The sequence below is a fragment of the Apis florea genome, unplaced genomic scaffold (assembly GCF_048593485.1).
Source record: "Apis florea isolate Af1SG1 unplaced genomic scaffold, ASM4859348v1 contig_3325_pilon, whole genome shotgun sequence".
Classification (NCBI taxonomy): domain Eukaryota; kingdom Metazoa; phylum Arthropoda; class Insecta; order Hymenoptera; family Apidae; genus Apis; species Apis florea.
Window position 1 is genome coordinate 991353 of NW_028256738.1, and position 15066 is coordinate 1006418.

Below are 15066 nucleotides of genomic sequence, written 5' to 3' on the forward strand. Positions count from 1 at the left end.
TTTATTCGAGTATCGCAATTGCAATCGATTTCTATAATTTCATTTAAAATATTCTTTTATTGATGCATCAAAAAATTAACGTTTAAAATATTTTTAATTTCAATAAAACCAAAGTAAATGCTCACAGGAAATAATATTTAATTTAAATATTTAAGAAATCGAAAAAATACAATTGATTCAAAATTAAAATTTGATAAAATCAAATCAGAATTCTGTATAGTTTCTATTCTTCTAAAAAAAAAAAATTATTTAGATTATTAATATATAGTTCATTGTTATTATTTTTAAAATAATTAATTTAAAACAATTTTAGACATTATCACTTTCATTGTCATAATTACTTACATTCATTCAGATCGAACTATCATACATTTTTTCACATATATATGTATATTTAAACTTACATTCACATTTTATATTCCTTCATTTCATTATACGTTTAATATACACCATTCATACACTATATAGAAAAAATTAAAATAATTCCTAACATAAATGTATTAAATTATTTCTGAATTCACTAATTTTTTTTTTGTTGCGAAAGTAAATTATTCGATTCTTGATATTCTCTTATTAATCGTTCTTCTACTTCTGGTAAACAAGGTGTATATCTTGCATATTCCATAGTAAATTCTCCTTTCCCTTGAGTAGTAGATCGCAATTCGCCAATATATCCAAACATTTCGTTTAATGGAACTTCTGCTTTTAATGTACACCATCCTTCATTGTTTTCTGTATTGGTTATGATACCATGCCGTCTAGTGATTTGAGCATTAACTATACCCTTTAATATAATAATATAAATTAATTTGAAATAATATAAAATATAATTTATTATCAAGTAATAGAAAAATATATATTCTTACTTACTTGAAATTCTATAGGAGTCGTTATTTCCACCGACATAATTGGTTCTAAAATTTGCCATGATCCATTTAAAAATGATTCTTTCATTGCACCTTCTGCAGCGAGAAAAAATGCTAATTCTGAAGAATCCACGATATGATGCATACCATCAAATAATGTAAATTTAACACCTGCTATTTTATGACCAGAGAGATATCCTTTTTCGCACATAGTTTTAAATCCTCTTTCTACACCAGGAACAAATTGTTTTGGAACATTTGTTCCTATTGTTTTATCAAGAAATATAAGTTCAGTATTTTTTTCCATCGGTAATGGCTATAAAAATATTATTGCAATGTAAATAATAAATATATAATACAGATATAACAAATATAACGAGATTCAAATAAATCAAATTATTACTTCTAATATCCCAATTATACGCGCGTATTGGCCAGCTCCTCCTGTTTGCTTTTTGTGGAGATAATCAAATTCGATAGGTTCACGTAATGTTTCGCGAAACGAAACTTTTGGTTTTCCAAGTATAATAGGACAACCATATTCACGTTCAAGTCTTTGAGCGTATATTTCTAAATGTAACTCTCCCATTCCAGAAATTAAAGATTCCTAAATCATAGTATTGTATTATAGTTTTCTCAAATATATATTCAATATATTAGTACATATACAACATAACTTTTCATATTTTACCTTATTATCTGTATCATAATGATATTTTAAAGTAGGATCTTCTTTGGTAAATCGTGCGATACCTTTTGAAAAATTATCCCGATCTTTTGAATTTTTTATTTGAATAGACATCGATACTACAGGCTCAGGTACATAAATAGATTCCATCGATAACTTTAGATTAGAATTACTGACAAATGTATCACCTGATGCACAATCTATTCCAAACAAAGCGAAAATATCCCCGGCATATACTTCGGATACATCTTCCATTTGATTTGAATGAAGTCTTACTAGTCTTTGAATTCGAACCTAAAAAATATTATATATATATAAAAATTTTATTTTTAAAAGTTATATTACATTTATATACAAACTTTTTTATTTGTTCTTGTATTAATTAAAGTATTTCCTTTGCTTATCATTCCTTGATAACAACGAAAATAAGTTAATTGACCAAATTTTCCAGCTTCTAATTTAAATGCTAATCCAATAAAAGGATGTTTGTTACTTCTTTCAGAATTTAACAAAATTTTAACAGTTTCATTTCTATAAATGAAAATTCATTATTATTCAATTATTATTATTCATTATTATTATTAATAATTCAAAAGCAATAAATAAATCATGATAAGAAACTCACTTATCCTCTTGAAGTGCATAGTTTTCAACTTCTCCAGGATTTGGCAGATAATTTATAACTGCATCTAATAACGGTTGAACACCTTTATTTTTTAAAGCAGTTCCAACTAGAACTGGTACAAAAGTTCTTTTTATACAACATCTTCTAATAGCATTTATTATATCTTTTTCAAGAATTTGTATTTCATTTAAATACATTTCTCCAAGATACTCATCAACATTGCTCAAATGTTCAATTAACTCTTGTCTTTTTTCTTGTGTTTCTATATAAAAAATATGTTTGATTTATTTAAAACATATGACGTTTTTTGTAAGATATTAATAACTTTTCTCTAAGATATTAATAAATTAAATATTTTGCATTTATAATTCATCTAGAAATTTAGCAAGATATGACATTTTGTGAATTTAATATTCATTGAATAATTTATGATTATACTATATCTCTAGATGAAGTACATATTATGTACCTGTTCTCATATCTGATGGAATTTCATCTTCTCTTACAACTTCACCAAAGTTTCCTTCAAAATATAAAGCTTTTAGATTAATTAAATCTATTACTCCTTTGTTGTTACTTTCTAAACCAATAGGTAATTGTAAAAATGCAGCATTAAGATTTAATTTTCCTCTTAATTGTTCTAAGATTCTCTTATGATTAGCACCTAATCTGTCCAATTTATTAATAAATGCTATGCGAGGTACATTATACCTTCTCATTTGTCGATCTACAGTTATTGTTTGTGATTGTACACCACCTACTGCACATAATACAAGTATAGCTCCATCTAAAACACGTAAAGATCGTTCTACTTCTACAGTAAAATCAACATGACCAGGAGTATCAATAATATTAATATTATGATCTTTCCATAAAGTGTAAGTTGCAGCAGATTGAATTGTAATGCCTCTTTGTCTTTCTAATTCCATACTATCCATTGTTGCTCCAACATTATCTTTACCTCTCACCTATTATAAATATTCTATTACAATTAAATAAAAAATTTATATTCTATTATATGAATAATAGTACAAATTAAAATTATTTTTTTTTCACCTCGTGCATTTTAGCTATTCTTCCAGTATAAAATAATATTCGTTCTGTTAAGGTGGTTTTTCCAGAATCAATATGTGCCGATATACCAATATTTCGAATCTTTTCCAATGATTTATGTTCTGCATATTTTGCAAATGATGATAAATATTGTAAATTGTTCTATTAGATATTCAATGATATAATTAATTATATAAATAACCTTAAATAATTGCTAAACAATTTAAATTTTGCAGGTTAGAATACTTACTTTTGAAATATGAGAGTAATAAGTTAAAAATGATTTTAAATTGATATCATGTCTTAAAATTGTTATTATAGACATAATAGTTAAGTATTTTATAATATACTGTAATATTTAGGAAAATAATTTAATAAAGAATAATATATATCGAAAATTTCTGGCAATTGAGCATAATCGGATGTATCCGTGAACAATTATGAAAATATGTATTTTATAAATATTAATAATAATGAAAATATTTATTATGCATATCTTAACTAATATTTAATAAATAAAAAATTTTAAAAATAATTTTATTATTTTTCATGTAATTATTTATTTCATTATTTGTTCACATTATTATTATAATACGATTTATTTTAACATAAATACTGCACACTGTAACATACCATTGTAACTTTATTAAAATAAAACATAACAAGCTTATTTAATGTATATATTAAAATGTTTATATACTACAAATATTTACATTGAGATTACAGAAAGTATGAATTTTGTGCTTAGATAATTATAAATTATCATTCAAATGTAAAGTACATTTTTACATTGTTTTTAATATTGTGTAATTATATTTTGTGATATATATTTTTTTAGTATAACATACAAGATATCTGAAGAAAAAAAAATAATTATATATTAGAAGGGATAAATTTATAATTATTTTTCTAATGCTCAGAAATATACCAATAAACTTTAATATTTTTATTTTATCGCATATTTCCATAAACAATTAACATCAATTTTCTTGGAATAATTCATATGTATAATTCATAAGAATTATAAATATATAAGATAATTATGTGCTGACAATGAGAATTATAATATACATTCACTATGTGTATCAAAATACATTTCTAGTGAATTTCTTATTTCTAGTTTGAACATATGAAACATTAATATTAACATTGATATAAGATTTATGAATATATATTTATTGTGAAGGAAAAAAAATCCTTCAAGCATAAAATATACTTATAAGAATCAAGTAATTAATTGAATATCCCCTTTAATATCTTAATGTTATTTTAGTACTTTTTCTTTCTCTTTTTAATTTTTTATTTTTTTTTTTATTTTATTTTCTTTAATATTTAAATTTTCAAAATGCATTCTTATTAAGAGTATAAAACCCTATTTATTATTATGTATATTTTCTCTGTACATACATATATTGAAGTTATAATACAGCTTAATTTATATTAATTTTTAAGAACATTTACAAATATGTTAGTATTTTATTCAATTAAAAGCAAGTAACATTTTTGGTATTAAATTTAGTCGGTGAATGTTTATCATCGCTATCACCAAGATCCATACCAAACGGTACTGAATTCCAAATAGCTTTGTCACTTCGATCATTTTCTTCACTTAAAATATTGCACATCATACGATCGTCATAAAGAGAAAATCTAGCGGTTGATTGTCCACGACCGCGAATTTTCCTTACTGAAGGTGGTAAATCTCCCGGTGTTTTTATTCTCATATGTGGATCTTTTAATACATTTACATTAGATCCTACATTAAAAACTTCGTTGAATTTATCGATGCTTTCTTGTCTATTGATATTTTCACTTTTTTTATTCCTTAAATTTACAAGGGGTAAGGTAGATGGTCGAGTATTTGTATTATTATCATTATCAAATTTTTGTTTACCAATTTGTATAGCATTTTTATCATTCTTATCTAGCGTAGAAGTAAAAGCAGGTGTTTTAGTAATAATACCATTTACATATTTTCCTGCCGGAGATATCGTTACATTAGTTTCTACAGTTTTGATCTGTACGTTCTGTTTTGACAATAAATTGGATTTAGAATCCTCTCGATCTATTTGATATTTATTATATGGATACATTTTCTTATTAACAAGTAATTTTTTAAAATTTGACCATCCGAATAATTTTTTTCGAGGGCTATCTTGCGAACAAATCTCATGTACATTTGTTTGTTTCCTTTTACCATACGAAGATGTACCATCATCCGAAATAACATTTTGAACGTATGGTATAGGTGTAGCTGGTCTCAACTGAGATAATTGCGTTGTGTGTTGACTCAAATAATCATGAGAAACAAGTCCTTGTGCTTCTGATACAATTCTATATTGATCATTACATGTATGTTTCATAGATTTATCAACAAGTACATTACCATTACATTCCAAATCTTCAAGTGAATCTGATTGTAACATTAAATTTCTTTCCATACAAGGATTTCGTCCTTGATAAGGTTGAAGTGTTTGAGTATGATTATATATTGCTATTTCATTTGAATTTTTAACTAAAATATAATAAAAACTTATATTATAATAATGAATTTTAAAACCTATTATATGATCTTAGTAAAATACTTACAGCTATGCTCATGAATAATGCTTTCAGAAGGTGATAATGTTACCAGATTTTCAACAACACCACCTTCATTGCTCGAACTATCTTGTGCTGCTTGTGATATAAGTTGAGTAGCATGGATATTGTCATGATGTGAAGATTCACTATAAAGACTATTTGTGGTTGAAGGCACTAGAGTACAATGGGAGTTTACCATTGGACTACCATCAGTAAAATGTATTGTTACTGAAAATTTATGAATTATTTTTTCTTTTAATATATAATATGTTTTTAATATACACATTATATAATGATAATGTAATGAAGACTACCTCGATGAGATTGTAATTCTGAGAGGCGTTCTTCTATACATAAAGCAGTTAATCGAGCTTCTGCATCTGCATCCCAACAATCTTCCATTGTTTCTTTAATCAAACGTACTCCTGGCCTATCCACTAAATTACCTTCTAATAGAGGTCTTGCTTTATTACGAGAAACTAAAACTTGCATTTGTTCAAATGTTGGATGAAGACCAATTTCTTTCTCATATGGTTGTCTATAGGGAGGTACTTCAGATCCTAATATGTAAATATCCGAGCATCTTGAAACTAATTCCCATATTACTAAACCCATTGCATAAACATCTATTTGTTTTAGAGAACTTTCGCAATCTCGTAAATTTACAGCACCTTCCAATATTTCTGGCGCCATATATCTCAAAGTACCGACCTAATTTAAATATGAGAAATACATATTTATAAGTTATTTTAAATGTTATATACTTTTTATACTAAAAGTTATTATCTTACATCATTGATTGATTTTATTTCGGCATGCTGTGCTTCTCCATTTGAATAGTATTTAGATCCAGAAATTTGAACTGCTAATCCTAAATCGCATATACAGCAAGTACCATCAGCTTTGATTAATATATTTCTTGAATTAATGTCTCTGTGTGCAATACATGGCTTAAATTTATCTGCAAATTAATTTTTTAAGAATAAAAATTTCTTTGATTTACCTTAAAATATTTTTTGTATCTTTTACTTACCACCTTTATGTATATCAGTATGTAAATAAGCAAGACCTTTCACCATAGAAAGACCCATTTTACAAAATGTGACCCAATCAATTGTATGTGTTCTTAAAAAATCTGTTAAAGTACCACCTGGTGCAAAACTAAGTACCAAAAGATATTCAATACTACCTTCCATACTAACTCTTTCATCCATACCTAAATAAGGATTACAAATATTTTTTTAATATTATATTTCAATAAATGATAAAATACTATTTGAAAATAAAAATAATATTAACCATAGTAACTTAAAAGAGACGAGTGTTCCATAAAGGGAAGACAATAAGTATCTCGTTCATTTTGGAAATAATTACGATAATGAGAAGGAAATATTTTTACAGCAACATCTTGATCTCCCATGCTACCTTGCCATACAGAACCATAGCGACCTTGACCTGAAATTATATAAATATATTATTATATGTTCAAAATCATCTATATTATTATAGATCAGAATAATCTATTTATTAAGAACATTAATTAATAAAGAACATACCTACAATTGTTGTGAGTTTCAAATGATCTACTGTGTAAGTACCAGTTCTTAATGCTGTACTATCCATAAATTGATCTGTATAGGAAAGTGGTTTTCCTAATCTTGCTAACATATTATTATGATATATACGATATATCATTAAAGCTACAATACATATTACTAATAATATGCATAATAAAACACTTGTTATGATAACAATCCATCTCCCAGAATCTGATTGCTCCAAATACTGAGTTGCTGTAAGATTTCATAAAAAATATTATGCATAATGAACTTATAAATTAATATAGAATATTATATTTTATGTCCTGAGTTCTTACTAGGCTGATTATTTTCTGCAGAAATAGAAGTATGTGCATTATTCTCAGAATATAAACTATTAGTACTATTGATATTAAGATTACAATAATCTCCATGGCAACAACAAAATTTTGTATTATTTAATGCTTTGGTGGAACTTTGAAGGGCAATGCATTCTGTTGTTTCACATTTTTGTTCACCAGACTGTTTCCAACAACCTAAATTATTATATATAAAAATATAATAAAAATTATAAATATTATAAATTAATACAATATTATAAATTATTGAATGAATTATTATACCTTGAGATAAAATGATAATTTTAGTTCCATTTGCAGTCTTTTCCTCTTGCCATAATGCATGACAAAAATTAGTACATGTTTCAAATTTAATATTATCATTTTTCTATAAAAAATTAAATTATTTTATTTAAATATATCTAAGAAGCAAAATCTATAAAAATATATAATATTAAACTTACTGCAGTATGAATTATATTACTGTCATTGAGAAAATCTTCAGGTACACTAAGTGTATTTTGTTTTAATGAAAAATTTTCATTATTCTTTTTCCTGCTGGCACATATTCTAATGGCACTGATGGGTACTGAGTTTATCCCATATAGTAGTACGATGAATGTAATTGATACAATGGCTTTCATTGTGCCTCAGCAGGCCTCTTGAACTTGAACACTTCAAAGGAAGCGTTGCTTCTCAAGAACTGGCATCTTTGATTATAACATCATATATTGCTGCCATGTGCACAATATAATATATTCATCTGTTTATTATATATGATTCAAATATATTTATTATAATAATAAGATTATTATAATCATAAGATTTTAAAGTAAAAGATAAAAACATATTTTTTTTTAACAAAAATAAAAAAATTAATTTATTAAAAGATTGTTTAGATATTAAAAAATTGATATAAATACTAATAAATAAAAGAAAATAGATGTAGTACAAAATATTATATATTACAAATTTTTATTCTGCAGAGGAAAAAGAAATTTTATTAGTAGTGCAAATATTAGTAAATAATATAAATTATAAATTTCACGGAATTTCCACGTAAGAATTATTGAAGCGATAAGAGTACAATAAAAAAAAATAGAAGTAATCGCAAAAAATTAGTTTTATACAATTATACGAGAAAGACTGAAATTTTCATAGAATTGAATATGCTGCACATGTAGATGTATATAAAAAGAATCATAATACATGCTGTAAAAAAAATGAAAAATTACAAAATGAAAAAGAAAAACAGTTTCGCAGAATGCATATTAATGCATACAAGCAAATTAAAAGAAGTATACTTACATTTTAAGGAAGAGATTTTTCAAATTTTTTAATTGAAAATTTTGAAAAAAATTGAATATCAATAAAAACATTGCACATATTTGCTAAATAATATGAAAATTTTTTTTTTTTTTACAATAAATATTCAATCAACATTAACACATTTGACATACAACCCGTATCCATTAAATTGTAATTCATTCACGTGTTCGCAAAGACAACATAAAACGTCAGATTTGTATCATTGCAAAAGGCAATATTAAGTTATTACTATTAAGTTATTATTATATATATATATATAAAATACATATATATAAATACATATTGATTTATTAAATTTTTTTTATTTTTATTTTGCTTTAATTGATATTAAATATAAGAAATAATCTTCGTTGTGCTATTCAATAATCAATATATTGTTATTATTTAATTTAAAATAACGTTTAATATAAAAGAACAAAAAAATTAACTCTATAATTTTTTTGCCAATAAAGTAAAGTTTTTTTATATATTAAATATAATTTTTAAAAAGGAATTTAATTAAAATCTTTGAAATAGAAATAATTAAAGGATTCACTAATATGCTATCGATATAGTTGAAAGTAACCAATAAGAGATTCAGTTTTACTTTAAGAGTTTTCAATCTATAGTGTATAAATTCATATGAGAATATTCGTAACTGAAGACTCACGAATTGGCGCGCAGCGTCTTATTCTGCGTGTTTTTGATATTATATCGTGCAAATGGTGGCTTTCGGGATGTTTTGTTCAATGTTTCTTAAAAATTAATGAGTCTCATTGTACGTCGTGTATAATAGGAATAGAAGTAGCGTTTGCTGTTTACTTCTGAACTTGTAAAAGCTTGTCGTCAACATGGTGAAGCTTCATAAGAAATTTTTTGCGGGTGACAAGGTTTTCGCAAAAGTTCGAGGTTATCCACCGTGGCCAGCAAAAGTAAGTTCTGTTATATATTTGACAATTATTTTTTATATTTTTGATGAAATTAATAATAATGAATATTTATATTAAAAATACTAGTAATAGTAACATTTTTAATTTTAATCTTATTAATTTTTTTTTATATTGCGGTATTCTAAGACATGATAATGATATTAATATATTATTTTAAAATCATGTTTATATGCGAAAATATATCATAAATTACATACATATATATATATATATATATTATATATATATATGAGGAAGAGTAAATTATACATTTTTTTTAAATTATAAATTATAAAAAGTAAATTATAAAATTTAAAAATTTAAAATATTTTTTAGAATTTTGAATAAAAGAAAAATTTAATTAAGTTTAGCAATCTATAAATGAATATACTTTATAACATAAGTAATTTTTCTTTTTTTTTTAGGTTGAGAAAGTTATTGATCCTAATTCAAAAAATTCAAAGTATAGTGTTTATTTTTATGGCACAGGAGAAACGTGAGTTTTTTCATTATACTATATACTTGTATAAAATAAAAGAATAAATTAAGATTTTTAAATATTTACTTTAGTGCTGTGTGTAAAGTGGAAGAATTATATACCTATATTGAAAATAAAGCAAAATTTGGCAAACCACTTCGAAGGAAATTTTTTCATGAAGGATTAGTACAACTAGAACAAGAGCTTAAAAATGATAGAAATAAGGCATCAAATCTTGCTGATCTTAAAGGTAAATATATAATATATATAATTATGTATAATATATAAGTATATATATTATATAAATATATAAAATTTGATATATATATATATAATGCTATATATAATTTTATATTTTAATTTAATTAAAGAAGCTGGAATTGAAGAAACGAGAAAAGAAGGTGATAATTTACCGACAGTTAGCGCTGCAGATAGTGATATGGATACAGGATCTCTTGTTATTGATGAAGAAAAAAAGAAATCTATGAAAAGGAGAACCTTCTCTACTGCTGTAATATATATTTAATTAATTAGATTTATTATTAAATATAAAGATACATAATATAAGTATATATTTCATTAGGAGTATTTTCTCATTCATACAATATTTTGTAAAGAAATAATTATTGTATTGAGCACTCCAATAATAATTTAGGAATTGCCGACAAATATTTATCAAGATTAAATAGTTTGTGCGATTGTTCCTTACATTTATATATACAATTTATTTATTATTTTAAAAATAATATTTATTGTTTATATTATGAGATATTAAAAAATTTTTTAAATTTAGGATGCACCTGAAGTGAAGAAAAGACGCGGAAAAGCAAAATCTTTATCTGCATCTACAAGTGATTCAGTGAAACAAGATGCATTGGATTCTCAAGGAGAAGAATCACCTAAAGAAGTTGTAAGTCGTAGCGGTAGAAAAATTAAACCCAAACGGTTTGCTGACTTTTCAAGTTCGGAAGAAACAGATGCTGCAGATAAAAATGGTATATATTATCAGCTTTATTTAATTAAACTGATAGAATTCTTTTTATAAATATTTTGTATATTGTAGAACATGGAAGAGGTCGTCCTAAAATTAAAATTGAAGATTCTAATGATCAAGTAACACCTAACACAATGCATAAAAAAAGAGCTTTGGAAAGTAAGTATATAAAAAGTATATAAAAACAATCTGTTATATAAAAATTAAATTATAAAGATTTAAATATCATATATTTTACAGAAAAAAATAATTTAGATGAAACACCTATATTGGAAGGTACTGTGGTTTCTGGTGCGACATCTTCAGATATCCCAGGACGAGTTCTATTAGCATTAACATTTGCTGGTGAATATGTAGGAATCAAATTAGATATGGATAAGCCAAAATCCTTTGAAAGCGAAAAGGCTCGAGCGCAATGGGAATGGTCTACTGCTAGAAATGCAATGAAAATGAAAGCACAATTAGAAAGCGGTGAAATTTTACCAGAACAAATAAAAGATTATCTCGATTTTAATGTGCATGTTCCAGATGAAGAAAAACGATTGTTAGCAAAAGATGGTGTACTTCATCGTAAAACGAATAAACTAAGGTAATAATAAGAATAATATTAATTTGACAAAATTTTAGATTTTAATTATGTATATTAATTTCAGATGGCTTCGTATTGAAGCACAACTTTTACAGTTGGATGCTCAAATTAAATCCAATCTTGGATTAGATCGAGCATATCCGGATAAGTGTTTGCAAGCAATGGATGAAATGTTATCACTTCCAATTGATCCCTTAATGTTGAAGAAACATCCACACATTGTCGGAACTGTTAAAAGGGTAAATGAATATAAATTATCGTTTTATTATTTAATTTATTCTTTATGATTATTCCAAATCTTTATGATTATTCAATTCAATTTTCAGTTGCGAAGATATATTGGTAATTTAGCTGATTGGAAATTAAATGATGAAGAAGAGGTATAATTTTTTTTTTCTCGTAAACTATAAAATATTTTATATAATACTTTTTTTATATTTCCTCTTAAATTTTATTTATAGGCAATTTTCAAACAAAAAGCGGAACAAATTAGACAAAAGTCTGAGCATATATATAACAAGTTTAAAGTAAGATTAAGTTAATTTAATCTTTATGTTTATTAAATTTATATATGTGATATATACATATCTAATATATTTGATATAAGATTTTCTAATAAAATTTATTTTTATATAATTGCATACTAAAATAAATAAATATATTATCATTTTCTTTTAGGCTATGTTTACTATACCCGAAGGACAGTCGTTTTGGCAATCATTTTCAGATCAGGTGGTTCATTTCAAAGAATTGACAAAGGATATGCCTGAAGAAAAAGTATTCTCTTTAATGTCTGATCCTGCTTGTCCAGGTAAAAATGTAAATTTATAATATATTAATTACCAATTTAGTTTATTATAAATGAATTAAAAGTTTTACCTATATATGTAAAATTTGTAAAAAATATGTTTAACTTATTAACATAAACAATGTGTTAAGCAAGATATATATAAATAAATATATATAATTTTTCATGTAAAATATAATAAATAATACTTACAGATGCAACCATATCAGAAGATTCACCTGCAGATGAAAGCGGTAGTCAACTAGATACAGATGCACCTACGGTAGTTAAATTGGAAGTGCCTACAAGGAGCGAGACTCCAAAAGAGTCAGAGGCCAAGTAACATAGTGACTTTTTGTATCTGATAATGTGAAAATCATACTTACTTTTTTTTGTACTAATATAGTACATTACATGAGTGTCTTAAAGTCGAAAAAGAATTCACTTTTTTTGCACTTGAATATCACTTTTGGATCAATTTTGACACTATATTTTTTTTATGGGTTCTCTAGTAAATTTTCTCATTATCATAACTCATCTTTTTTGTAATATCTGTAAACCTAGAAAACCCATTATTATATGAACGAACAGTCTGTACTCTGTACTCTGTTAAAAATGTTAAGAAGATTGTTTAATTATATAGCACCTAAGATTTAGAGTAGATGTCATTAATTATTTACTCTATTCAATAACATATTTCTTTAATAATTACAATTCTTTTTGCGTCATTAAGGCAATACCAAAAAAGAAAAAAATATTTCTGAAAAGTATATAGATGTCTTTGTTGTTTAACACCATGCTAAATTTATCTACTTAAGTAACGTCAAATACCAATGTACATATAAAAAAGAAAAATTGCAATACTCCTCTATATGTTAAAAATTAGAAACATAACATACTGTAGAGGTCAATAATAATCATATAATTGGTTGATTTCAATGCAAATTTTCAATAAGTTATTGAAATTAACATTTTGCATTTTCAATCAAGTGTTTTCATAGCACTTTAAAGGCATAATTGAATATCATTCAAATAAAAATAAAAATGTGCGGTTTATCATTTGTATAAAATATTTTTGAATCTCAGATAAAAATTTTTTTTTTTAATTTTTTTAAAATTAAAATTAAATTCAAACGTGTTCATAAAGCTGCTGCTGTTGTTACTGGATTGTACAAATTAGAAAAATGGTAATCTAAACATTTAAAAAAGAACATAAAAGACTTCATAACTTATATGTAATTTGAATAAATATTTGTTCTAAATAAGATTTTTTAGAACAGAAATTTTTGAACTCGTATAGCTTATTGTTATAAAATTACAATTGTAATGTAAATTATATTATCTCTTTTATACGGTTAAAAAATTATATAAATAAACATATTTATTTGCATCCAGTACTTTTCGTAATAGCACAATAATTGTTTAACCTCGCACACATTTATCGGTTCATTTTATTTAAATTAAGTACAGTATTTATCTTAACATAAATGTACTTTTGTAAACGTTTGTCGAAAAAAAGATGCTGTAAAAGTAATATTGTTAATAAAAACAAATTAATGTATTTTTTTCGTCGAATAATCAAAAAACCATTGTTACACTTATTTACTTACATTTTTTACATTTAAGTTTTTTTACATTTTTTTAAGTTAATTCGAAGAAATTATTAAAATGCCTTTGAAGTGCATTGAAAACGAAAAAGGTAAATAAATATTTTCTGTTTAGAGTTTTATGCTATTTTTAGTTGATTAATTATTTTTTTAATAATTATGTTAAAATTTATTGCGTATCCTTTAGAAAATAAACTGATAAGTATGTTATATATTACATAAATATTATGATTGCTAAAAAGATAAATGTTTCTTTCAAAATGTTAAAAAACAAATATTTTGAATAAAAAACTTTCTGTAGATTTTGATGGCTCTTTTAAAGTTTTATAAGTATTTTATTTCTTCGTATTTTATATCTATTATAATTTTTTTCTTATCTTTATGATTTTATCCAATTAGCATCGATCGCGTGTAGTATTAATAATAAATATAATAAACATCATATAAATTTTGTTGCATGCAAAGTAATTGCATGTATTTTTAATATGATTTAATATTTAATGTTGTTTTTCAAACAAGCTAGTATAAAATAAACCGTAAATCATGAAGTTTGTTTCATTTGTGCGTTACGTTGTTAGAAATGCAACAACTATTTTTTAAGAAAATGAAAATATCAAAAAATAAAAGTAACGAAATTAAAAAAAGTGATATTTGATAGTTGCATACGAATGAGAAGAAGACAA

The 15066-nt window shown here is 24.4% G+C and overlaps 3 protein-coding genes across 5 annotated transcripts; 1 reads left to right on the plus strand and 2 right to left on the minus strand.

Moving 5' to 3' along the window:
* Positions 1–118: 118 nt before the first annotated feature.
* On the minus strand, positions 119–3672 carry mEFG1 (mitochondrial translation elongation factor G 1). Its single transcript, XM_012489167.3, has 9 exons — positions 3483–3672; positions 3236–3394; positions 2649–3147; positions 2180–2441; positions 1914–2085; positions 1558–1848; positions 1270–1473; positions 871–1182; positions 119–784 (listed from the first exon to the last, which is right to left on the minus strand). Exons 1-9 carry the CDS (start codon positions 3555–3557, stop codon positions 521–523), a joined length of 2238 nt encoding a protein of 745 aa, XP_012344621.1. The 5' UTR covers positions 3558–3672; the 3' UTR covers positions 119–520.
* A 95-nt stretch (positions 3673–3767) lies between these two features.
* wit (kinase protein wishful thinking) lies at positions 3768–9197 on the minus strand. Of its 3 annotated transcripts, none has more exons than XM_086911578.1 (11): positions 9000–9197; positions 8156–8903; positions 7977–8079; positions 7692–7889; positions 7372–7608; positions 7115–7270; positions 6849–7031; positions 6607–6776; positions 6130–6526; positions 5822–6043; positions 3768–5747 (listed from the first exon to the last, which is right to left on the minus strand). In XM_086911578.1, the coding sequence occupies exons 2-11, from the start codon at positions 8333–8335 to the stop codon at positions 4717–4719; spliced, it is 2877 nt and encodes a 958-aa protein (XP_086767704.1). In that variant the 5' UTR covers positions 8336–8903; positions 9000–9197; the 3' UTR covers positions 3768–4716. The 3 variants fall into 3 exon arrangements, with proteins under 3 accessions (XP_086767704.1, XP_086767706.1, XP_012344613.3); XM_086911580.1 differs by having other exon boundaries at positions 8156–8425; positions 9000–9185; XM_012489159.3 differs by having other exon boundaries at positions 8156–8454; positions 9000–9185.
* A 429-nt stretch (positions 9198–9626) lies between these two features.
* On the plus strand, positions 9627–14685 carry Jasper (JIL-1 anchoring and stabilizing protein). Its single transcript, XM_012489153.2, has 12 exons — positions 9627–9931; positions 10354–10424; positions 10499–10656; positions 10778–10917; positions 11200–11401; positions 11470–11559; positions 11641–11989; positions 12054–12228; positions 12316–12369; positions 12451–12516; positions 12668–12800; positions 12992–14685. Exons 1-12 carry the CDS (start codon positions 9851–9853, stop codon positions 13117–13119), a joined length of 1647 nt encoding a protein of 548 aa, XP_012344607.2. The 5' UTR covers positions 9627–9850; the 3' UTR covers positions 13120–14685.
* The last annotated feature ends 381 nt before the right edge of the window (positions 14686–15066 follow it).